The sequence below is a fragment of the Trachurus japonicus genome, chromosome 18 (genome assembly GCF_045865225.1).
Source record: "Trachurus japonicus isolate A0001 chromosome 18, Traja_1.0".
NCBI classification, from domain to species: domain Eukaryota; kingdom Metazoa; phylum Chordata; class Actinopteri; order Carangiformes; family Carangidae; genus Trachurus; species Trachurus japonicus.
In genome coordinates this window covers 26,846,737-26,872,530 of record NC_140924.1, presented here as the reverse complement: position 1 = coordinate 26,872,530, position 25,794 = coordinate 26,846,737, and the positions used below count along the sequence as shown (strand labels likewise).

The following is a 25,794-nucleotide window of genomic DNA, read 5'->3' as shown; positions in this document are numbered from 1 at the left end:
ATGCATTTATGTGATGAAGTTGATGATACAATATATAATTATGTTTCTACACAGGTGAGGTTTTTGAGATGCCATGAAAATGGTACCTGACGAGGGAGATGGCACGCCACCCATGACCCTGATCTCTGCCTTGACCCAAGGAGCTGGATCAAGATCAAGATCACCTTTTATGGAGGAGCCCATCCATTCTCCATTACTGAGTGTCACACTCCGGTGTGATAGTAGTATCACAACAATCTTTTCCACTTGACTCTTCTAACTTAGAAAGTACATTTTGTCAAATGAAACTGACTTGACTGACTATTTTAGACCTAGAAGGACCAGACAGATGGATCAAAACTAAATGAAACAGTTTATAACAGAAGGAACAAAACTGAACTTTAATGTAAATAACAAAAGCCAGTAGAAATCTGTTATTTTATGATGTCAGGGACACTTCAGTTAGTTTTGTCTTTGTATTACTGTACTTTCAGATGATGTTATCTCGTGAAACAAACTGTGTTCTAACTTACTGGTTCTACTTAGACAGTAGTTACAGCTGCAGTAGAAGGTACTGGGTAACTCCAGGACAACTACAGTGTAGTTGCAGGACAATTACAATGTATTTGCACACTAAGGAGGGAATAACAAAGAATACTTTATAATACAGCCCGCTACTTTGTAGGTACTGGGTAACTCCGGGACAACTACATTGTAGTTGCAGGACAATTACAGTGTATTTGCACTCTAAGGAGGGAATAACAAAGAATACTTTATAATACAGCCCGTTACCCTCTAGTTACTGGGTAACTCTAAGACAAGTACAGTGTAGGTGCATGACAGCTACTGTATAGGTGCAGACTAAGGAGGGAGTAACAGCCATTACTTTATAATACAGCCCGTTACCCTCTACTTACTGGGTAACTCTAAGACAAGTACAGTGTAGGTGCATGACAGCTACTGTATAGGTGCAGACTAAGGAGGGAGTAACAGCCATTACTTTATAATACAGCCCGTTACCCTCTACTTACTGGGTAACTCTAAGACAAGTAGTGTGTAGGTGCATGACAGCTACTGTATAGGTGCAGACTAAGGAGGGAGTAACAGCCATTACTTTATAATACAGCCCGTTACCCTCTACTTACTGGGTAACTCTAAGACAAGTAGTGTGTAGGTGCATGACAGCTACTGTATAGGTGCAGCGTAAGGAAGGAGTAACAGCCATTACTTTATAATACAGCCCGTTACCCTCTACTTACTGGGTAACTCTAAGACAAGTAGTGTGTAGGTGCATGACAGCTACTGTATAGGTGCAGCGTAAGGAGGGAGTAACAGCCATTACTTTATAATACAGCCCGTTACCCTCTACTTACTGGGTAACTCTAAGACAAGTAGTGTGTAGGTGCATGACAGCTACTGTATAGGTGCAGCGTAAGGAGGGAGTAACAGCCATTACTTTATAATACAGCCCGTTACCCTCTACTTACTGGGTAACTCTAAGACAAGTAGTGTGTAGGTGCATGACAGCTACTGTATAGGTGCAGCGTAAGGAGGGAGTAACAGCCATTACTTTATAATACAGCCTGTTACCCTCTACTTACTGGGTAACTCTAAGACAAGTAGTGTGTAGGTGCATGACAGCTACTGTATAGGTGCAGACTAAGGAGGGGTAACAGTGCTCACTTACAGTAGGGTACTTACTGTACTTAAAGTTTATGAATGATCATGGATGTGGATGTGTCATGTGTTTTCTGGTTAATAAATAATAAAAACATTTTCTAACTCTCCGAATGACTCATTATTGTGGATGTATTACTGTATAGTTTGTGTTTTGCCCTTGGATGACAGAAATAGACTTTCATTTTAGAGAGGTAAGTTTGCTACCAGCCAGCCTGTTACTGTATTGGAAAATGTCCACACTCTATACCCATTTCTCACCTATTCCAAACCATACAATTAAATAATGAATAATAAATCTCTGAAATAGAGGTGAAATGTCGCTGCTGACACTTTTGGAAAACATGGATTGCAACTGTGCTCATATTGTACAGTAGACTATTTAATTTCTAATGTGCCTGGCAGGAGTTACACTGTAAGTCCGGGGAAAGTAGGACGTAATTGTACGGGAGTTACGCTCTAAGACACAACCTAGTTATACTGTAAAATGCGGGGTAATTAGTGGCGGAGTGAGCGAGAGTTACTGTGTAATTTGGTGTAAAGTAGGACAGGAGTTACGTGCCAAGACGCAGCCTAGTTAAACTGTAAAACAGCGAGAGTTACCCTGTACTTCTGTGGAAGTTGGTGTGAAGCAGGATGTAAGTTACGCGCTAAGACGCAGCCTAGTTACACTGTAAATGCACGGGGGAAACAGGGGGGAAAGTGAGCTGCAGTTACTCAGTACTTGTGTGAAATAAGCGGCAACCTACGCCGCAAGAGAGCGGTAGGTACGCTGTAAGTCGCGGGCCGTATTATGTAGTGCTACCGACAGTCCTTATGTTCTCGAGATAGGTGACGTTGGTAACCAGAATATGTACGAAAAACAATTGGACAACCAGGCTCTCCACAGTCCAAGCACAGAGACCTTCTGGGATACAATCCTTGCTCAAACTTCAAATGTCTAAATAACACTGAACAACTGGTGTGGTGTACCTTGCAAATGTAACGTGTACATTGTTGGTCAAAGTGTATCGGTCTTCAAACTTCACAGTGAAGAAGCCTCGCTCTGATTTCTTTTACCCGAGGAGTCTCTTTCACTTTGCCGACGTCGATGCCATACATGGTGGTTTGGATGAAGATGAAGAAGCTGGACAGCGCATCATCATACGACACGGCAAAAGCATAATGCGCCTTGAAGAGCTCATCAAAGGCAGCAACTGGGGTCTGCATCCTGCAGGGAATGGCCTTCTGGTCCAGGATGATGTAGAAGTCCTGGATGCTGTTGCTTCTTTCTCCGACACCGAGAAGAAAGGGCTGTTTGGGGCCAGTTTCTTTAAGGAAGGTCTCCATGCTTGACCCCACCTGAGAGAGAGAGAGAGAATTAAGGTTTTTACTCAAGTCATTTTAATTCATGTGCGACTGACTGTATGAATGAATGTGCGCAATACACAACTTGATGAATTAATATTTGATAGATGTACACAAGTAATTAATTCAGGGATGGATCTATGAATGTACACAACAGTAATTTATTTTTGTGTGATGAATGGATGGATGACTTTTTAAAAAAAAAAAACAATTGAACCGCACCCCCCCCCCAATTACCCTGCCATATTGGCTCCTGAAAGAATTACATCAGCTGACATGAAAACCTTGCATCAGTGATGTACTGTCCTAAGAAAATACCTTCATGAACTTGATCAGGCGTCTAGCAGCCTCCGATGCGCTCATCTTGTTGGACTTCTTGCCTTTAACTGTTGGAGGCAAGAGGTGAAGCAGCAGAAGGATGGCCGCCATCTCACGCCTGATTTCCACCGAGGCCGTCAGCGCCGCGGAACGTCAGCGTCGCGGTCACCGCTGCCGATAGCCGTCACTCTAATCAATATTAATATGTCCACCGGAAGCGCCGCGACACGTCTCAGCAGCGTCCCAGCCGCGGCTCTCCGCGCCGCAGCGCTATCAATCCGCAGCACTTCTATTTTTGACGCTCCCGTTGCTAAATCGCGTCAAGCTCAACAGAGCCGATCGCACCAGACAGGAAGTCAGACACTGTATCAAAGTAAAACACTTCCGCCCCCTTTCAAAATAAAACACAACATGCACGTCATCTAACTTCACAACCACACACGTGTATGACTTCACAACAACATTACGTCATGAACGTTACCGGTGTTACCAGGCAACGGTCAATTGATCAGAGGATCGGACTCGGCAGGATGGACGATGAGCGATTGATTGTCGAAGTGGAAAAACACAAAGTGATCTATGACACATCTGATCCTTTTTACAAGGACAACGGAAGAAAGGACAAAGCCTGGTACTTAATTGCAGGAGTTTTGGGAGTGGATGGTGAGTATAAAGTAGTTAAACTATTGCCAAGATGCTACAAATGTGATTCTAAAAACTTAACGTTACAGAAACTACCGTTGAGTATCTGTAAACTGTTTAAACTACCGTTGAGTATCTGTAAACTGTTTAATTATTTATTAATATAGCACATTACCTATTTCTTACCCTGTCCTGATCAGTGAAAGTCACTGAACATTTTTAATGACTTTATAAAATATTCGTTTTCTTTAGAAGTAGCCTAGGCTACTTGACTGAATAACTTTTAAGCTTTTGTACTTGCAACCTTTTGTTTTTATTTTAAACTTTCTGTCTTTTCTGTAAAGAGGAAATACACAGAAGATATTTCACACAGCAGTGGTATTAAAGGTACAAATAGCCTATGTAATAGGCTACTATTATAAATAGGCTACCTATTGAAAATGTAACTAACTGCCCAGTGTTAAATATTGTTGAAATAGTCAGCTGTGGGGGAAGTGTATCAACTTTCAGTCTCTATGCTAATGTAAATTGCTGACAGAGTGGCACTGCATTTACAATGGGGTGTGACAGTTGACACTACAATTTGTGAAGCAGCAGGCTAATTTTTAAGTGTTTTATTTACAATGAATGATGATGCCACCTTTAGAATAATAGAACAATAAATCTGCAATGAGAATGATAAAAAAACAAGATCTGACATCTATTTCAGGTTCAGGTTCAGTTCAGGTTCATTTATTTAGCACAAAAAAAAGCGTATAATGCTGCGCAAGGAGGGAACAAAGTCCTAGACGGACTTCTACTAGATTCCACCCCTGTCATTAGCAGACAACATACATGAGCTAAACAAAAACAGAAGACAAAAGATCAAATTTACAAATATATACATTTTTCACGCCTTTAAAAAAAAAAAGCTTTTAAATCATCCTGTCCTGCCAGGACACACTGCCTTGTGGGGAGCTGAAATATGTGGAGAAGATCTCCCTCACATGACAGGCCTCTCTTGAGGCCCTGTTTCCTCCCATGTTGCGAACGGGTGGCAGGTTTCTCCCCTGTTGCTCTGCCTCCTCCAGCAACCTCATATTCTCCCTCGGGGCAAGCAGGAAGTTGTGGAGGATGCATGCAGCCACAACGAGGGTGTCCACGTGTTGTGGGTGCAGGTTGATCCTGCGATGCAGAACTCTCCACCTGGATGAGAGAATGCCAAAAGCATTCTCAACCACCATCCTTGCCCTTGAAAGTCTGTAGTTAAAAACCCTCTTTTTGTGTGTGAGGTTCAGTCCAGGGAATGGTCTCATTAGGTATGGCTTAAGTGGAAAGGCTGCATCACCCACCATGACGTGTGGCACATCTCCCAAGTGAGCAGCGCCAGGCAGAGAGGTACTGGGTGGGACATGAAGTGACTTGGTCTCCATTCCTCTCCCCAGAGCTGACCCAGCAAATACACCGCCATCACTGGTCCTTCCAAAGTCCCCCACCTGAATGACCCTGAACTTGTAGTTGGAGTCCACAAGTGCCAACAGCACTATGGAGAAGGTTTTTTTATAATTAAAAAACTGACTCCCGGTCTGTGGTGGGGCTTGGATGGTCACGTGTTTCCCATCTATTGCTCCCAGACAGTTTGGAAAGTTCCATTTATTCCAGAAGCCATCAGCCACTTCCTCCCATGTGTCTTGTGTTGGCCTGGGCAGGAACCTCTCCATCATGGTTTTCGCAATGGCAGCACACACCATGTGGACTGACTTCATGACTGTTGTGTGCCCCAGGCGGTAGCTATATGCCAGACTCAGTAGCGAATCCCCGGAAGCCATGTACCTGTGAGGGAAGAAGCAAATAAATATAAGTTATATGTGAAAATTTGATATTCACCTGTGTCTCTCCTTTGTTTCAGCTGATACGTGTAAAGCGCGATGGAAGGTTTTAAGGGATGCTTTTGTGAAAAACAAGAAAAAAAACCTTCCAAGTGGCTCAGCAGGTGGCACACAAAAGGAGTGGAAATATACGGACATCATGTCCTTCCTTTTGCCCTACATCCAACCTAGGAGGTCTGTATCAATTACTTAAACAAAAGTAAATTTCATTAAATTATTGAAGCCTCAAACAATACTGATAACAGTAGTGTTGTAAAAAATGTTTCTTCAAAGTGCACTATTAAAGTGGTGAGAACTTGTATATAAAACTGGTATGTTCATATGCAAATTGTTCCTATGTCTATTTTTTTTTCATATAGCTCAAAAAGCAATTTGAGCCAGTCACAGGTCGATGAGGAGTGGTCAGGTACCCCTCAGTCTTTGTCAGGGTCTGAGGATCATTCCAGCACCCCTGGCATCTCACAACTCTCTGCATCTCTGGCTCCATCAACCCCAGCACCATCTACGTCTAGGTCCCGTAGCCCCAGGGACAGGACATCAACACCGGCTGTTGCAGCGCGGGCGCCCCGTGAAAACAGAAGAGGCCAAAGACCAGACGCAGACATTGGGGAGCGACTGATGTCTTTGCTGGAGCAGCCGGTGCCGAAACCTCATATGCCTGATGGGGACCTGGATGAGGCGTACCACTTTGCCTTGAGCATTGTCCCAATGTTGCACAGACTAAATAAGGACAGTAGACAACAGGCAAAAATTGAGATCCTGTCACTGTTGCACAACCTTGAAAGAGGCCAGGATCATCAAGCCACTAGACAAATTCAACCTCCTCCTCCTCCTAGAGCACCGTTGCCTCCCCCACTCCAGGACATTTCCGGCCCGTTAACCACCCCCCACAAACAGGGGCATTCACAGAAATGCTACATTCTGACTGGGAAGACCCAAATGCTACAGGGCCATACTACACAGACATGTAGTAGCCTAAATGTAAAATGAGAATAATTGTTTGTTTACCTGAAGATTTTACTTTTTTTTATGTTACTATATTAAAGTATTTAAGTTTTTATTCTGTTTTTTAAAAGCTCTTTAATCTCTTTCACTTTTGCTATTTTTTAAACACTTTAAATACTTATTACGTGTATATGTTCACATTTTTATTTGAAAAGTATTAAAACTGTTTCTTCAGCTTGTGGTCTGTGATTTCATTTGTTTGTGGTTTACCTTAGTGCTACAGCCAGTCTCTGTTTAGGTTCTATGGCAGCTCTGTAGTTCGTGCTTTGCCTGGTCACTTCAGGGCCAATGAAGGACAGAAGTTCGTCCATTTGCTCGGCACTCATTCTGAAATACTGGTGGTGACGTTGGCTGTCCAGCCTCAGTTCGGCCACCAGATGGTAAAAATCGCCTTGTTGTCGTCTTTGCTGGTTGAGGGGATGGACCCAAAATCTGCTCCTTCTCCCTCTACGCCTCCTCTGCAGTCCTTCAAGTAAGAGAACTAATCCCAGTGTTCTCCCTCTGCTTACAGGCACTGTATGTGAACAATACACAAGAAATAATAATTATTAGGCTGTTATTATAGCATTTGTGAATAAAAACAGTGGGGGGGGGGGGTGGGGGGGGGCTGTAGTTTGTAGCCAATACAGTCACATCGACATCAACTCACGATATTTTTTATTTTATTTTTTATTAGCTCAAATCTAGAGACAAAACCGTCTAATTGAGACTCGGCTTTTGTTTTTTTTAATGACAATTTACCGTAAGCGACAGTCTGGGAGACGCTGTGCGCTACTGTAGAGGGGATGAGAAGGAGAAAACGGGGGGGGGGGGGGGGGGGGGGGGTAAATCCACCCCGGCAAATCGCACCCTGATTATACTATATATAGCCTACTTATATTATACTAATTATTATTAATTTATTGTTTTATAAACACACACACAAAAGAAAGCCACAAATCATTGATCCGTGTCCTGTAACCGGACATTTAACAGTAGTCGTTATGTAACCGTTATGTAATCACAGTGTCAATTCAGCACAAAAAAGCAGGACATAATGAAACTACATAAAATCAGACAACTATAGAAACTGACGAGCAAACTTACCCATGGTAGAAGAAGCACAATATTGAGGATAGATGGCCAAATCAACAGTTCTTCAAGTCGGAGAAAAAGTCAGCTGTAGTCGACTAGGTGCAGAAGCGGTCGTCATGGAAACTTCCGGTCGTCCTGGAGTGCATAGCCATTTCCAGTCATAGCTGCACTGTATCAGAGTGGTTGATATTAACAAAGTGGCGACATCAGCTGTCGCCACTTTGTTAATATCAACCACTCCACACTGTATCAAGAGCAACGATCTCGCGTACGTTCCGTATTCTCGCGTGAATACGCCTGGCTCGCAAGGCAGCGCTTCGCTGCCGTAACACGTCCGGTGGGGATTGACGCCGGGCAGAAGACGGAGCAAAACCGCGACGCTGACGTTCCGCGGCGCTGACGGCCTCGGTGGAAATCAGGCGTCAGAGTCCCACTCTTCAGAATGCCACACTGCAGAATTAGAAGTAACACTATAAAATGTATTTTATTTCCTTATAAGCATTACAGCATCACTTATAGTAAAGTTTTCTTAAATTACACCATGGATTGAATATGGTTAGCAGTAAGGTGCAGTATGTGATTTGTAGTCAAGGGGCCAAAAACATGAAAGAACACAACACTGTCCTCTTTTGTTGTGTACACTAAAGGCATGTGCAATCTACTGTGTCCACTATTCACTTAACACTTACCATCATCAGACTCCTGTTGTGCAGACAGAAGTAGCTCATCCACATGCGGGCCTGGGGTTAGATTCTTGCAGCAATCTGCGATGACTCTCGGTTTGAAAAATGTTGGCCACTTGGACAGGAATTTACCAGACACCTCCTCACCAAAGATCATTGTGAAGTCTTGGTCGATCTTAAACAGAAAACATTTGTGTGTGTGTGTGAATGAGAACACCATTGTAATGGTGCTATGGGTGTCAATAAACAGTCAAGCAAAATAAGGCAACCACAAAGTTGTCAGCAATTCATTTTATGCTTACCAAGCCAGGTGTATCCAAGAATCTGGGAAAGAGATCCAGGACAGTAGAGGCAGTATCCGGGTCTTGAACCACCTTTTGCCTGTGCTGGAATGTTGCCTTCATCTTATTTTTGACAAGGGTCGTATCACTTGAGTGTTTCATCACCGATATGGCTTCCCTGCATTCATCACCGGTCAACTGCTTCTCATCTGAACGGATACTGCGTGGCGTCTTGGGGCCCTCTTGGAAAGTGGTCCTGGATTTCTTGTTGTCTTGAACAGAGTTCCGCTGAACAGTTTTCAGCCTCCACGCTAGGTAGCCGGAACCACTCTGGTGATCATAGAAATGTTCCTGTTGATAAAGAAAAACACATCGACTCACATCAACTGAGAAAAAACTCCAGGAAAACCCTTTAACAGGGAAAAAATTGTAGAAACCTCAGGGTGAGCAACAGAGGAGGGATCCCTGACCCAGGACTGGCATACTTGCAATAGATGTTGTATACAGAAAACACAGAATGTATGGGGATGTATTACTGTTTATACTCACCTAGCCATTCCTGGAATCCGGGTCCTTCAATTTAGGGAACAGTGTTGTAATCCCAAGTGCGTAGACGATCCGCACATTCACCGGAGGAACCCTCCTGAAAAGAGATAGATGTGTCATTCCTCCAAATGCATCCATGATGGATGCAACTAAAAGGGAAAAAGTTAATCTTCAGAGGTCTCACAGAGGCTTTCTCCTAAAGTCTGAAAAAACAAAACTAAGACTAAGACCAAATAAAAAGTAGTCAATTCCTCAAACTAAAAACTACACTAAAACTGATTCATCACTTGTTGAATAGCTAAATAAAAATAAAAACTAATAAAAAATTGAAAACTATAATAACCTTGATGTGCACATGGTTGTGGGTGAAGACCTAATCGGCAGCGACTTTTGGAGATAAAAAAAACAACCACAACCTGTTATTGCAAGTGCATTCACTTACCCATGGCTCTCCACCATATCTGCCACAAGAATGTTTACCATCTTTCTTCTTGTAACATCACAAATGGTGCTTGTTTTCTCGTACTCTTTGAATATTTCGTTTCCACCAGGCTTTGAATACAGAGCAACTCTAACATTCTGAAACGACAATTGCACAACATTCACACTGCAGGTACAGTAGGTATTTCAGCCTGTGCCCTGGGCTGATGTAACAGTTGGTTAGGGGGTGCATGATAAATGAGAATTAGCTAACATAACAAAGCTCTGGGTCTTCAGTCTGACACCTACTGAAGCTGCAGTACTAATATACTTATTGTGAAATTTGAATGTAAGGTTTGACATCGGTCTAATTGACGTCAGGGTTAATATCAGGTGGTTAACTTACATCTCTTGCAACGTTGCTATCCAGGGGTCCTTCAACCAGGTGTCGTTTCCGAGCTTTGGTAGATTCCAGTATCAGCGGTGAGTCAGAACCTGATGATGACCCTTGGGATGCACGTGATGGTGATGGTGACCAGTCTGATAAAGATGAGCCCTCTGAGAACTCCTCCTCAGCATTGCTACCAAAGAAAACACACAGCCTTGCATTGTAAATGACGCAACTGACCACGAGAGGGAACGAGTTACAGCTCTTTTGTAGAAAACAGACTCAAATCTTTAAAAATTAAAAATATAAGCCTGCAATCCCTTACCATCACATTCTTCGGCCTTGAAAGACACCCCAGATGACTTCAAGAGTTCATCAAATATGTCTGGATCCACTTCCACGTTAGAGGAATCCTTCAGGCTCAAGGAAGCAGAACCTGGCAAATTGAATTTTGCCAGCACTAAAACAGAAGATACTGTAGTCGATAAGCAATATTTGGGAGGGACAAACATGCATTAATGAACAGAGCTGATGAACTATAAACACACCGGAGTTAGCAGGAGCTAATTTTCATCTGTAGTCTTGAGGAAAAACATTGGAAAACCCTAAATGCACAAATAAACATGACAGTCAAATTAACCTAAGTTACCTGCTTGCAAAAACTGGGAGTAATTGTACTCGTCCTCCGCCTGTGGTACCCTGACCCATTTGCTGACTCCTTTATACTCTACAGGAACCAGCATGTTGCTTCAAAGACAAGAATGGCATAAATTATTATTCCTAATTTCTTACATTTACACCCAGTGTTTCCATGGGGTGGGTAATTTGAACACTGTACAATTACCGCGACTACCACGCACATGACACTGATGGTGATGAAGGAAGGTGAAAAGCTGTTAAAAAAACAAAACAAACACTATATACTGTATGTATATATATATATATATATATATATATATAAAAAAAAAAGAAATATATATATATATATATATATATATATATATTTCTTTTTTTTTTTTCTTCTTAGTGAGAGACTGTAGCAGACCCAAACGCCCACTGTCACACATTTAACCTAACACTACCAAACACAATGTAGGCCTATTTACAATGTGCCTTGCACATGTGTAATGTTGTCATACTATACTCGTATAGTGTACAACCTTTTCAATACATTCCTATTACTCAAAAAGCCTTTCCTTTATAGACACTTTTAATAATTTGAAGAACTAATATTAGCTAAACCCTGGTCCAGCATAGTGTGGCCAGGGCTAGTGAGCTAAGCTAACGTTAGCTAGCTAGCCAACTTCGCTAGCTAGCTAGCAGCCAAAGTCAACCACAAAAAACTAAACAAAACGCTAATATCAATCCAAAAGAGACAATTTTATCGACCAAAACTTAACTTACCGTAGAAAGAAGAGATTTGGACGGGAAGTATGACTGCAGTCTGAGTGCTGACTCTGTGTGCCACCAGTGTGCCAGTCACTGCCAGGGCGAGCGATTCAATCGGTGGGTGTGGCCAATTTAACTAGCCAGAGTGTAAATTCAGAGTGATTCTCATAACGACGGAAATCAACACTGACACTATCAGGAACTGACTCTAGGGGGAGTTAATTTTGATCAATTCTGAGTAAAATTAATAGTAACCCCTGTTAATTAACACCAACACCAAAAAAATAACACTGGCACATTTGCTGTGTACAGGTGAAACTGCTGTTTGAAGGTGCGCCAGTTCTCGTCGACATTCCCCGTTAGTTTCAAACTTTCCGGTGGTTTTAAATCCATGTCGCCCATTCGAGTTTACTCCTGGTACCATGTCATGTTCGTGTTCCAAGGATGAGGCCGTGTTGATAGCAAGTAACTTAGTTTAATGTCTCACGTTCTCAACAACATACATGTGGCTCCATGCAGTCTTGCTCTACCCTGTTATATGGTACGGTAAGCTGACTACAAACCAGTACTGCCGCCTAGCGGTCAACATGTAATAACATCCAATCATAACAGACACGTGGTAACCATTTGACATAGAAGCCAGCAAAACAACAATTTAAATTCTTTCAACTTTTTAAAATCCTAACAGCACTGATAAAAAACAAAAAGAAAAATAATCTGCACAGTCTTTTGCATATTCATATCCACATCACACCTTACAGCTTCTCTGCCAAGGAACCTTGGCCAAGGAACCCTTGTCCAACTGTAAGAGGTCATGTGACTGAATGAAATTCAACACCTGAGAGTGTTTTCTGGATGGAATCAGCTGTGATTGATCTATTTTCATAACTTCAATTAGCTGTTTTTCAATGAAGCAATGAAGAAAAAAACCTACAGAACCTAACTTTGTTTCAGTCTACTTGACTACGTGACTTGTGGTATATTTTTGCTACCTGCTGGTAAATTAACCTTGTTCATGCTACTGCTCATACTCATCATTTGCAAAAAGAAACATTAAGTTCACCATTTACCAAAATCACAACCAAATCTTTGACTTTACCCACTCTATAGTGGTACTGGCCAAACTTAAACATAGATGATACTCATACTTGGAGGCATATTTTTCTTTCATTTTGCTGTGTGTGTGTGTGTGTGTGTGTGTGTGTGTCAGGCTCATGCTGGGCTGAAGCTGGGGATTGGCTGGAGTTTCCATATATATATTCTCCTGTTCTCTTCTACACCTCCTTCAGCTCTTTGATGTCAACCTCAGTGAAATGGAATATAGCAGAGACCACTAAGCAGGACCACCTGCACTCTCTTGTCCATGGTCCGTCATTTAAGAGCTGCATCCTAACCTTCGTGCAGGAGGACCAAAAATAGATTTGAAGCTTTTGGTGCAGAAGAGATTTTCTGAACAGTATGATGTTAGTTCTTTTTTTTATGAAAAAATGTTGACTTCTCCGTAAGAGTATAAATGCACCAACCTCAGTCAAAACAGATGATACAGCTAAAACTCTGGCCTTAAAGGGATAGTTCAACATTTTGGTAAATTGGCCCATTGCCATAATCCCTATAGTTTTAGCAGTAGGTTTGTTACCTTTAATTGTCGGTGCAAGCTATTTTTAGAACGGCGGAGCAGAGCCGTGAGCTGCTCAGAGCTACGCTACGGAGGCTCATGGGATTTCTTGGTTTCCCTCATCAAACTCATCAAATACACAATCCAACAACTCCACAACGCTCTGGTGGACAAGTTGTGATCTGCACATTCACCACGCTATGAGATAATAACAGACCGTTACCAGACAGAGTTGTAGAGGGAAATTCATGCAAAACCACTGATGCGCGTTCCCGTTGGAGGCAGTTTTTTGGCAAGCAGTCTCTGCATTTACCTCGAAAACTGGTAACGTTCTGTTATCATCTCTTAGCGTGGTGAATGTGCAGCTAGCGGCTCTGCTCTGCAGTTCTAAAAATAGCTTGCGACGACAATTAAAGGGAACAAACCTACTGCTATGACTATAGGGATTATGGCAATGGGCCAGTTTACCAAAATATTGAACTATCCCTTTAACAGAATGGTTGAATGCACCACAAACTACATTAACTCTTTTTTTTTATGTACAGACCCTGTATTACCAGCAATTCAAGCAACAAAGCCTGGATCGCCAGTATCATCAAGACCAAGACAATAAGTCAAGAGCTGAAGAACAAACTATAAAGGCCTGATGATATCTGGTCTTTCTAATTTCTCTGAAGTAAGAAGCTGTTTGGTAACAAAGCACAACTTCAGCCCATTTCAATTCCAGTTCAAACAGTTTGTGTCTCTTACTGTAACATCTGAAGTGTTGCCTCGCATCAAGTCAGTACTACACCAGGGGCTGGAGGCCGTATTGGAACAGGACAGGCCAAATCCAACTCCCTCAGAGTCTAAGCTATACAGCTGCAGCTTCAGGGCAGACTTCCCTGGCAGAAACTTCTTTTTAAGCATGTCACTCACTCCAACCTGTATGCAGTAGAACACTCTGCTGTAGTTTATAACAAGATCAGAGATCTTCACTCAGAGGTACCCAACCCAACCACTACTTGAATCTAACCCTGTATACGTGGCCACCACACTGCATCCCCTCATCACCACAGTGTTTTGCAGTAATGCTTTTCTTCTGGACCCACGATAAGATTCATCAAAACAAGACCGCAATGATGAGAACACGGTGTTGCAAGAGCATCAATAAAAACACAGATGTAAGTTTCTATGAGAAACAACATCGGCTGACCCTCCACTCCATCTCCACTCCCCAGCTCATTAAGGCTGCGACTGAGCGCAGTGGGCTAATTGAGTGAATTGTCTGACAATGGATATTGTGCGTATGTGTTTGAGAGGTGAAGTGTGTGTGTGTGTGTGTGTGTGTGTGTGTGTGTGTGCTGCTCCAGTACGCTCCCCTGCATTGTTGTTAGGGCCCAGCTCCTGAGCCAGCCGGGGCCCTCAGTGCCTAGATAACGAGCTGTATGCCTGACAGGTGTGTCGAGATTAGGGCTGGGCTCATCCCTAACACCCCCCACCCCTCCACCCCCACCCCACCATCATCCCTTACAGTAAACATCCCATCATCCTGCCTGCCCACTCTGGGGAGCAAAAGGAGAGAGCATGTTTGACATAATTAATTGGCTCTTTCTAAAAAGTGAGTCAAAAAAAGATGAAAAGGGTTACCAGGCTGAAATAATTCATTTGGAACTAAAATCGTGACAGTTGGTTCCCTCAACAATCCACCTTTTTTTCTCTCATCAGTGCCTCTTGAAAGAAGAAGGTACGGTGCATGGAGAAAAAAAAGCATATTTAATGAAATATGGCAAAAAGCGAATTTAATTCATTTGAACCTGCTGAGAAGGTCTCGCTGTTATACATTTTTGTAGATTATTGCCTTTCATTATGAGGCTAATGTAGCAAGCATTTTATTCCAATTAATTTCAAATGAAAGAGGAAATTATGTGGATTAATAATGGCGTGGGTGGTTACACACGTCCCTTCAATTACCATTGCTGCAGTTCCTTATCCATATCTTACCATCACAGTAATTAACAGCTTTCAGGAGGGCTATTATGCCCGTCACTGAAAGGAATTTGCTATCACAGCCCAGACAGAGAGGCATTGCTGGGATCAGTGCCACGCTGAATGAAAGGCCGTGACTGGGATGAGTTAGGCGACCTCTGGCATTGAGACAACAGCCAACATTCGTAAATTGAAATGATGAAAGCTAATTTGTCCAAATATCCACATGCTCACTGTTAAAATGGGCCCTTTGTCCCTCAGGCTGCTGCATGATCAACTATAACAACTGGAGAGAATTTATTGTGTTTCTGACCGTTGCAGCAATAGTCAGATTGTGTGTGTGTGTGTGTGTGTGAGAGAGAGAGAGAGAGAGAGAGAGAGGGAGAGAGAGAGAGAGAGAGAGAGAGAGAGAAAGAGAGGGAGGAGGTCCTGAATTGGTGACTGCTGCTATCACCATTAGTGCTAATTATGTTCTTTGTTGAATGGACAAAGGAGGAGTAATTGAATCCATCACCATTCTCTCCTCTCACCCAGAACCTCTACTTAACCTACGAGGTCTAGTGAAGCCAGAGTGTGTCCTCCAGTCTCTGCTACAGTGTGTGCACTTTCACAACTTAGTAAACACAATCAGCTGTAACTTTGTTGATGAATGGGAGAGAAGGCAGAGACGCTCCTTCCTTCAACAGCAGCTGAGCAGCAGTGACCTTCATTTCCGCTGATATTCCCTCTTCATTACATCAAGTCTGACTTTGGAGGTCTGAGCATTTATCCGTCTGTCTGATGAAACTTTATTCATTTTGGATGTATTTTAAACATACATTGTTTTAGGAGTAACTCTGGTGTCCAGTCAGTTTAATAACTGACAACCAAATATACAAAGCATTGCAGAAATGAAACTGATGGAGTTTATGCTCCTTCATGGATGCTTCAGGTCCAACAGCCGCCTGATAAACAATTTATCATCTGAATGAGCAACAACAGTGGCCTGCCCTCCCTGGAGAGCAGCTCCAGCCGTCCTTTGTGGTAATCTCACCCCAAACTGCCTGCCCCTCCTCAGTGAGGGGGGGCCACAGTGCTCTCAGAGGCCTATGGAAGGATCTGGATCCACTGAAGCAGCACCCCACAGGGAACCCAGCCCAACATCCTGCACCTCTCCCCCTGGAGGCGGAGCTCACATATAATTGTCACTGGGTGCTTGTTAAAGGATCCAATTAATCAGAGTAGATCGGCCATCACAGGTCAGCAGACAGGCCACCCTAAAACAGTTGGTCCTCACTTCATCTCATATGTGGTTTTAAATGAAGACTCGCTGTACCATGACTCCATGATGTCCCCTTGATGTGCCATTAACATTTATTACTTTAGAGAGGAAACAGGGCATTCACAGAAAATGTACATCAACATGGCTGCAGAATCTGTCAGAGATGAGCTGCTGCATTCGGCTCAGTTTACAACGCAGCCTTTTATTTTGAAATTCTGACTCGTGTCAATTCTTAACACCACACATATATAGCTCCAACTGTGATAAGCACATCATGCCTGTTTTATAATGATAATTATTTATATAGTATGTGTAGTATAAGTGTAAGTGACATGCACAAGTGTTTCACATGAAAAGGCATAGGCCTAAATAATAAATGAAATAGGAAATCAATGAAATTTGTCATCAGATTGATATTATCTGTAAGACATCAAAGTGCTAAATAACATAATAAGTTCAACTCTAAAGTGCTTTTACTCAAAGACACTTAGCAAGCTGCTTCTCTAGTATACTGTACAGTAATAGGTTGTGCATTTCACAGGTCGGGGCCACAACAACAGCATCCAAGCAAGTTTTCCTCTGTTAGTTGTTACTGGGAACTCTCAATAAACTGCTGCGAGTCGGTAGAAAGATGGCACTCTTCATTTACATTATCAATTCAGTCATGTTTCATTTTCAGAGGAAACTATTTTTATCAACTCAACTCAGTTCATTACAGTCATTTTATAGTATAGAAAAATGGCTTCATCTTATTTTTTACTGTATCCCCTCATCCACCAGACTGGGTGGTTGTAGTCACTCTTTCAATTACTGACCTGCATCCTACCTAGATTCTTCACACATAGACATTTTTATATGTGACATATCAATATTTATGGGTGACCAGTACTGTCCCAATTGACCCTTCGCGTAAGCCCCGCCCCCTTGGTTACTGTTGCTACGCCGGGCAAGCTTTCACTCCCAGCCATGCACCCGGCAATATTTGGTATCGATTTCAAAGGAAATATCAGCAAATGTCTGGATAAACTGTTCTGAGATAATAGAGAGAAGAAGTCACAAAGATCATTCATAGTTTTCAGTGACGTGACTCGCGCAGGAGGATAAAACATGGACGACTGGACAATGTACAGAGCAGCAGTAAGGACCGGTAATTTTACCGTCTATCAACCCACAAAAACTTAGGTCATCTCACTGGTCATGAAACGTTGTCAAACTGCAAGTTTTTGGGCGATTGTGAACCACATACAGCTTTCGCTGCTGGTTTTTTTTCTCCCACCGCTGTATCAGTCAGTGAAAGCAGTCCCTGCCTGGAGGATCCCTCGCCTAAAAGCCCAGGTAAAAGCCGTAAAAGTACAGCTGTCATTTCGGAGGTGAACATATGGCTATCCCCATATTTACACTTGCTCAAGTGAAAAAAAAGTCCGCTCGTATCTGAACATCTCTATATTGCTGCTGCCGCCGCCGCCACCGCCGTAGTAGCAGCAGCAACAACAACATCCTTCTCTACAAACAAATGTTTTTCGTCCTAGTCTCAAAATGTGTCCACAAAAGCAAACGTAATGACTCACTGCGGAAAGCTTGCCAGGCCTATAGTTACGGTTGCTAACGTAGGATTGGACAATAGCCGTTTGTGGGAGGAGTTGGCGAAGGGTCAATTGTGCAGCTAATTTAAACCAGAAGTAAGCGGAATGTTTGTGTTAATATAAGTCTTAAATAGTTGTATCTTCCGACAGCAATCACTTCTATAGAGTGTTTGGTCTGAAACACGGGTCTGTCAGTCACTCTGCTCTGCTGTAAGCCGAGGAGAAAACTTTCCTTGTATCCTACAACCTTTATCCAATGAGGAGAGAGAACGGCATAAAGGGGCGGTCCTCTCTGTGTGTGTGCACGCCAAGGGGACAGTTGCATATGGCATAGACTGAGGACGATACGCGTGAATGTGGTGACGTAGGGACGAGGGCGGGGACTGCCAACTCCATCCGCTGACAGGAAGTTAGCCAAAAGGACCGGATCACTTACTTCTGCTTTAATCTGAACCAGCTGTCACACATCTGTATTTTCCCCTTTTTCACTCCTGTCTTCTGCTAAGAGCCCAGAATTTAGGTGGGACCTCAGGTTCAGGTAGTATTCTCTGAAGTCTGAATAAACAGAATAATGACCAAACGGGGCAATATCCAAATGTCTCACATACCTAAAGCAGATATAATTTGTAGTACTTGAAAAAAATAACTAAGTAAAAGTAGAAATACCATAACAAAAAACGACTTTGGTAAAAGTAAAAGTCACGCATAAGAAAATTACTTGAGTAAAAGTCTTAAAGTAGCTCACATTAAATGTACTTAAGTATCAAAAGTATCTTGTGAAAAAATATACTCAAGTATCAAAAGTACAAGTACAAGTACAAAGTATTTCGCATAAAAAGAAGCAAAACAACCACTTGTTTTGCTCGTGTGTTGTTTTATTTTACTTTCAGGTGAATAGATGTGGAATGATAAAACCAAAAAACACCTGAGCAAACATGTAGAGTTAGTCCATGAGCCAAGACCCCAAAATTGGCCTCCCGCAATCGAACGGGTGGGCAATTTCTAGTTTGTTTTTTTGACTTGGTAGACATCTCTAGTGAACAGTTTGGCATGATAACCATTGCAAACAGGTAGCTTAGTGGTGGTTTTCATGTGTTGAATAGGTGGACCAGTAGAGTGGAAACTTGAAAACTGTGTATAGCGCTTGTTCGGTATTATGCTGTTTGTTGACCACTCAGGGTGCCTAAATCACTTCAAGGATGTTTTTCCCTTTTATCAAGACCCTACTGTAATAATAATAGACTCACCTCAGGAATACGTGAATGAAAATGTGATAAAAATTAGAACATACACATGAAATAGCCAACGTTTTTAGAGTGTTTTACTTTTCATGCAATAACAAGAACAAACAAATATTTTTTTACACAATTAAAATCAACTAAAGAGCTTGCTCCTTCTGTCACAAATAATGTGGAGCATACTGCCAGTACAGTATTTCAAGTGTCCCTCTGTCAATGACCTACGCCTGGCCAACAGCCTGAACGAGTTCTACTGCTGCTTTGAAAGACAATGGGACAGACTGATATCCCCCACACCTCCAACCACCAGCCATCGATCAGCAACAGCTCCTCCAAACCTGGATCACCTACACAGCCCCACACCCAAGTGCCACCCTCCCCCACACCTCTCACGCCTCTTTCCATTATAGAAATCAAATCAAATCAAAGAAGGAGAGGTGAAGAGACTGTTTAAACGGCTGAACCCGTGCAAAGCTGCAGGCCCAAACTCTAGCCGTTTTCCTACTAACATCAGCGGGTCGACGCAGGTTTTTTAAATGCGGGTCGACCCGCTAACAATCAGCATTTGGCTCCTTTCCCATTGACCAAAATGAGCCGGGTCTGTCTGTCTAACCCCCGCATAAACCCCCGCTTTCACGGCGGCACAACATGTCAGTTAAACAGACTGTCGCTTCTTTTTTTTCAATCTTTTTTGGTCAGTGTTCTTTGATCTTCAAATCCCAGTCTTGAATGCAAGCAGAGTTTTGTTTTGGTAGCCTACGTGAGACGCGACTGGTGCGATGATGTGGCATCACGTAACGCCCAATGTCATCACATAAATTAGCGGGTTGAGCCGGGTCTGGTGTTTCCACTGCAAGCCGATCAGAGCCGAGCCGATTGAAGGCGATTTTAACCCGCGTCGCTTGCCGAGTCATTTGACGCGGGTCGACGGGGGGGCATACATCAGTCCGACTGAAAAGTCTGACGGCTCATTTTCTCCGACTACCCATTCTACAGTGTTTAAGGTTAGGTTTAGGGTAAGGTTGAGGGTTAGGGCTACTTAAGTCGGAGAAATGGGAGGTCGGACTAATGGACTCAAAAATAAAGAAATGTATGGTCGGAGAAATGGGTAGTCAGACAGACGTCCCGGGTTGACGCGGGTCGGTGCGTTTGTGGGTTTAAACGGGGTTTTTTGGCCAGTGGGAAAGGGGTCTCCCCCTCCACCCTGAAGCACTGAGCCAATCAGCTGTCTCCGGTGTTCACACACATTTTTAACACCTCACTGGAGAACTGTCATGTGCCAGCTTGCTTCAAGGCCTCAGCCATTGTTCCAGTTCCCAAAAAGACAAGGCTCACAGGCCTTAATGACTACAGACCCGTTGCTCTGACTTCTGTGGTCATGAAGACTTTTGAGTGCCTCGTCTTGACCCACCTTAAGGACATTACAGTTCACCTACAGAGCCAACAGATCTGTAGATGATGCTGTAAACATGGCCCTCCACTAGCACCTGGACTCCCCAGGATCCTACGCCAGGATACAGTTTGTGGACTTCAGCTCTGCCTTCAATACGATCATCCCAGCTCTGCTCTGTGACAAGCTCTCCCAGCTTAATGTGCCTGATTCCATGTGCAGGTGGATTACGGACTTCCTGACAGACAGACGGCAGTTCGTGAGGCTGGGGAAGCATGTCTCTGACACCCGGACCATCAGCACTGGATCCCCCCAAGGTTGCATCCTTTCTCCTCTGCTGTTCTCCCTGTACACCAACAGCTGCACATCTGGACAACAGTCTGTCAAGCTCCTGAAATTTGCTGACACCACCCTCATCTGCCTCATCTCTGATGGGGACGTGTCGGCCTACAGCAGCGAGACGGACCCTCTGGTGTCCTGGTGCAGCATGAACAACCTGGAGCTGAACGCTCTGAAGACAGTGGAGATGATAGTGGACTTCAGAAAGGACCAAGCTGCCCTCCCCCCTGTCATCCTCTGTGACTCTACAGCGACCCTGGTTGAGTCCTTCTGCTTCCTGGGCACCACCATCTCCCAGGAGCTCCAATGGCAAGGCAAGGCAAGGCAATTTTATTTGTATAGCCCGTTTTTACAAACAGTTTGTCTCAAAGGGCTTTACATGGCATCGTAACAACATCCTCTGTCCTTAGACCCTCACATCGACTGAGGAAAAACTCCATGGAAAACCCTTTTAACAGGGAAAAGTCGGAGAAACCTCAGGGTGAGCAACAGAGGAGGGATCCCTCACCCAGGACGGACAGACGTGCAATAGATGTTGTTACAGACAAGAAAACAGTTTACAGTTTGTCACAGAATGTGCGAAATATGGAAATGTTAGCAGGAGTTGATGAAGGCAGTCTCTGGTGAGGGGGGGGGGGGCGGGGGGGGGGGGGGGGGGGCAGGGAGAGCTGGCCAGCTCGATGGGAGGGCTGGGTGGCAGACTGGTCCATGGGAAGGAAGGGGAGGCCGGTCTAACAGCAGGGGAAGGGGTGGGAGGGGGGGGCGATGCAGGCGGCGGCTGGTGGAGAGAGATGGAGCTCCGGTGGATCTGCGGAAACACAGAGAGAGTGCGAGACACCAAGGCCAAACTACAAAGTACAACAGAAAATGACAGTTCAAAAATATACTGAGGAGAAGAGAGGAGAGGAGAGGGGAGGGGAGGGGAGGAGAGAAGAGAAGAGAAGAGAAGAGAAGAGAAGAGAAGAGAAGAGAAGAGAAGAGAAGAGAAGAGGAGGAGAGGAGAGGGCTCTGTGTAACCAGATGTGTCCCCAGCAGTCTAAGCCTATAGCAGCGTAGCTATAAAATGGTTCAGAGCTACCTGAACCAGCCCTAACTAAAAGCTCTGTCATAAAGGAAGGTCTTAAGTCTACACTTAAATGTAGTTAGAGTGTCTGCCTCTTTGACCCATGGAGAGAGCTGGTTCCACAGTAAAGGAGCCCGGTAACTGAAGGCTCTACCTCCCAGTCTGTTTTTAGAGATACTGGGAGTCACTAACAGACCTGCATTCTGGGAGCGGAGTGCTCTGGTAGGACAGTAAGGAATGATTAGTTCTTTCAGATAGGTTGGAGCTTTATCATTAAGAGCCTTATAAGTCAGCAGAAGGATTTTGAAGTCTATTCTAAATCCCACAGGAAGCCAGTGGAGAGAAGCTAAGGTGGGAGAGATGTGCTCTCTCTTCCTAACTCCTGTCAAAACCCTCGCTGCAGCATTCTGGACCAGCTGGAGACTCTTTAGAGAGTTTTTCGGACATCCTGACAGGAGAGAGTTGCAGTAGTCTAGCCTAGAAGTGATAAATGCATGTACTAGTTTCTCAGCATCACTCTGGGAGAGGATATTCCTAATCTTAGTGATACTGCGCAGATGGAAGAAGGCGGTCCTAGTCACGTGCTTTATGTGGGAGCTAAAGGAAAGGTCCTGGTCAAAAATGACTCCAAGGTCCTCGCGGTAGTACTCGGGGTCAGGGTGATGCCATCTAGAGTAGCGATCTGATTGGAGAACGTGTCCCTGAGATGTTTAGGTCCAAACACAATAACCTCAGTTTTATCTGAATTCAGTAGCAAGAAGTTAGAGGAATCCAGGATCTAATGTCTTTCAGACAGTCTTGCAGATTGATGAGGCGGCTTCTGTCATCTGGCTCCATGGACAAGTAGAGTTGCGTATCATCAGCATAACAGTGAAAATTGATTGAGTGCTTCCGGATGATGCCACCTAATGGGAGCATGTAAAGAATGAAGAGGATTGGCCCTAAGACTGAACCCTGCGGTACACCATACGTAACTCTGCTATACTCTGAGTGGTCGTTATTAACATTAACAAATTGAAACCTGTCAGATAAGTATGACTTAAACCATTTTAGGGCAGTTCCTTTAATCCCTATTTCATGATCTAGTCTCTGCAGCAGGATGCTGTGGTCGATGGTGTCGAATGCAGCACTGAGGTCCAAAAGTACAAGAACAGAGACGAGACCTCTGTCTGAAGCTATAAGAAGATCATTAGAGACTTTGACAAGTGCTGTTTCAGTGCTATGGTGTTCTCTGAATCCAGATTGGAAAGCTTCAAAGAGCTCGTTGCTGTGCAGATGTTCATGTAGCTGCTCCAGGACAATCTTCTCAAGGATCTTAGAGATGTAAGGAAGGTTGGATATAGGCCGATAGTTGGCAAGGACATCTGGGTCAAGAGAAGGTTTTTTAAGTAAAGGGTTAATGACAGCCACCTTGAAGGCCTGTGGCACGTAGCCTGTGGCTAAGGAAAGATTGATTTGGTTCAGAAAAGAAATGTTAATTAAGGGGAAGACATCCTTAAGTAGTCTTGTCGGGACTGGGTCCAGCAGACATGTGGCTGACTTGGAAGAAGTAATTGCAGAAGTTAAGTCTGACAGGTCGATGGGAGAGAAGCTGTCCAAGTGTGTACCAAGTCTGGGAGGTGCTTCTATGGGTACCGTAATCTGTGGGCCATTACTAGCAATTTTTGTTCTAATATTAACTATCTTTTCGGTAAAGAAAGTTAGGAAGTCGTTGCTGCTGAGAGTTGGAGGGATGGATGGCTCAACAACACTATGGTTCTTGGTCAGCCTGGCCACAGTGTTGAAAAGGAACCTGGGGTTGTTCTTATTCTTTTCTATTAGAGATGAATAGTAATTGCTTCTAGCATTACGGAGTTCTTTTTTATATATTAATAAACTATCCTTCCAGGCTTGACGGTCTTCCTCATGTTGGCTGGAATGTGTTTTCCTTTCCAGCTGTCTGGTCTTCTGTTTCAAAGCGCGCAAGTTTGGGCTGTACCAGGGAGCTATTCTTTTCTGATTGATAACTTTCTTTTTGAGGGGAGCTACAGCATCAAGTGTTCCAAGGAGTGCTGCTGCAGTGCTATCCACAAGATAGTCCACCTGTGTGGGGGTGAAACCAGCATAACTGCCCATAGTATGGTTACAGAATGTGGTGAAGTCAGCATCACTGCCCATAATATGGTTACAGGATGTGGCAGCAAGCTCTGCTGGAATAAGCTCTTTAAATCTAGAAACAGCCGTGTCAGATAGACATCTACTGTAGCGGGATTTTTTCCCAGGTAGGATATAATTTGTTAAGTAAATTCAAATGTTATTAAAGAATGGTCAGACAAGACGGGGTTCTGATGAAGAACTGTGACATGGTCAGTTTCTATTCCATAAGTAAGTACTAAGTCAAGGATATGATTAAAAGTGTGAGTGGGTTTGTTTACCCTCTGAGAGAAGCCGACTGAATCCAAAAGTGACTTGAATGCAGTAGCCAGACAATCATCATCGACGTCCACATGAATGTTAAAGTCACCTACTATAATGACTTTGTCTGAACTCATTGCTAAATTTGACAGAAAGTCAGGGATTCTTCTAGAAACTCAGAATAAGGTGCAGGAGGACGATACACTACAGCAAGTAAGAGTGGTTTTTCTGCTTTCCAGTCTGGGTGAGAGAGGCTGACAGTAAGGCTTTCAAATGTATTATATGAACTATTATGTCTAGGGTTGATAATCAGATTTGACTGATAAATAGCAGCCACTCCTCCTCCTCGGCCTGTGTTACGAGGCCACATGACAGTTAATGTAACTAGGAGGGGTAGATTCATTCAAACTAACATATTCATCTTGCTGCAACCAGGTCTCAGTGAGTGTTAATATGTCAATATGGTGACTTGTAATTAAGTCATTCACTAGGAGAGACTTGGATGGGAGAGAACGAATGTTGAGCAAACCACATTTAATAGTTCTATTAGTTTGGCTTGCTGGAGCAGTGGTTTTGATTTTAACTAAGTTGCTATAAACAACTCCTCTAGATTGGGGTTTAGGCTTAGACAGCCTCGAGGCAGACACAGTTTCTATAGGCTGGGTGGGTGACAACAAGAGGGACCCAGCAGAGGGGCGTCTTAAACTGCGGCTCTGCCTGCTGGTCTGAACTCTGGGTGCTTGTCAGGGATTAGCACGGCTAATAAAGTTCCCTATATTCCTAGATAGGAGGGATGCGCCATCCAGAGTAGGATGGACGCCATCTCTCCCAATCAGACCAGTCTTTCCCCAGAAGGAGGTCCAGTTATCTATGTAAGCCACGTCGTTATCTAAGCACCACCTAGACATCCAGCGATGGAATGAACGCATGCGACTAAACATATCGTCACTCACTAGGTTGGGCAGCGGGCCAGAGAAAATTACGGAGTCCGACATTGTCTTTGCAAAGTTGCACACCGAAGCCATATTAACCTTAGTTAACTCCGACTGGCGAAGCCGGGTGTCATTACCGCCGACATGGATTACAATCTTACTGTATTTAACCTTACGTTTACATGCCAGCAGCTTCAGATTAGCCTCAACGTCGCCCGCTCTGGCCCCTGGGATGCACTTTATGCTCGCTGGTTTCTCTACCTTCACGTACCGTAAAATGGAGCTGCCAATGACTAATGCCGACTTCACAGCGGGGCTGTGAGCAAACAGAGTCGACATGTTGAGTTACGTTCTCAGCGGGTGTGTCGCTGAGTGGGAAAAGCTGTTGGAGACG

At 43.7% G+C, this 25,794-nt stretch overlaps 2 protein-coding genes across 2 annotated transcripts in view; one reads left to right on the top strand and one right to left on the bottom strand.

The window, feature by feature from the left end:
- LOC146969482 (interferon-induced very large GTPase 1-like) overlaps positions 1-25,794 on the top strand; it is a 147,433-nt gene that overhangs the window by 40,799 nt on the left and 80,840 nt on the right. The window lies entirely within an intron of this gene.
- Positions 2,674-8,768, bottom strand: LOC146969485 (uncharacterized). The gene is made up of 4 exons (XM_085758979.1): positions 8,594-8,768; positions 8,332-8,360; positions 3,322-3,432; positions 2,674-2,997 (listed from the first exon to the last, which is right to left on the bottom strand). Exons 1-4 carry the CDS (start codon positions 8,748-8,750, stop codon positions 2,674-2,676), a joined length of 621 nt encoding a protein of 206 aa, XP_085615105.1. The 5' UTR covers positions 8,751-8,768.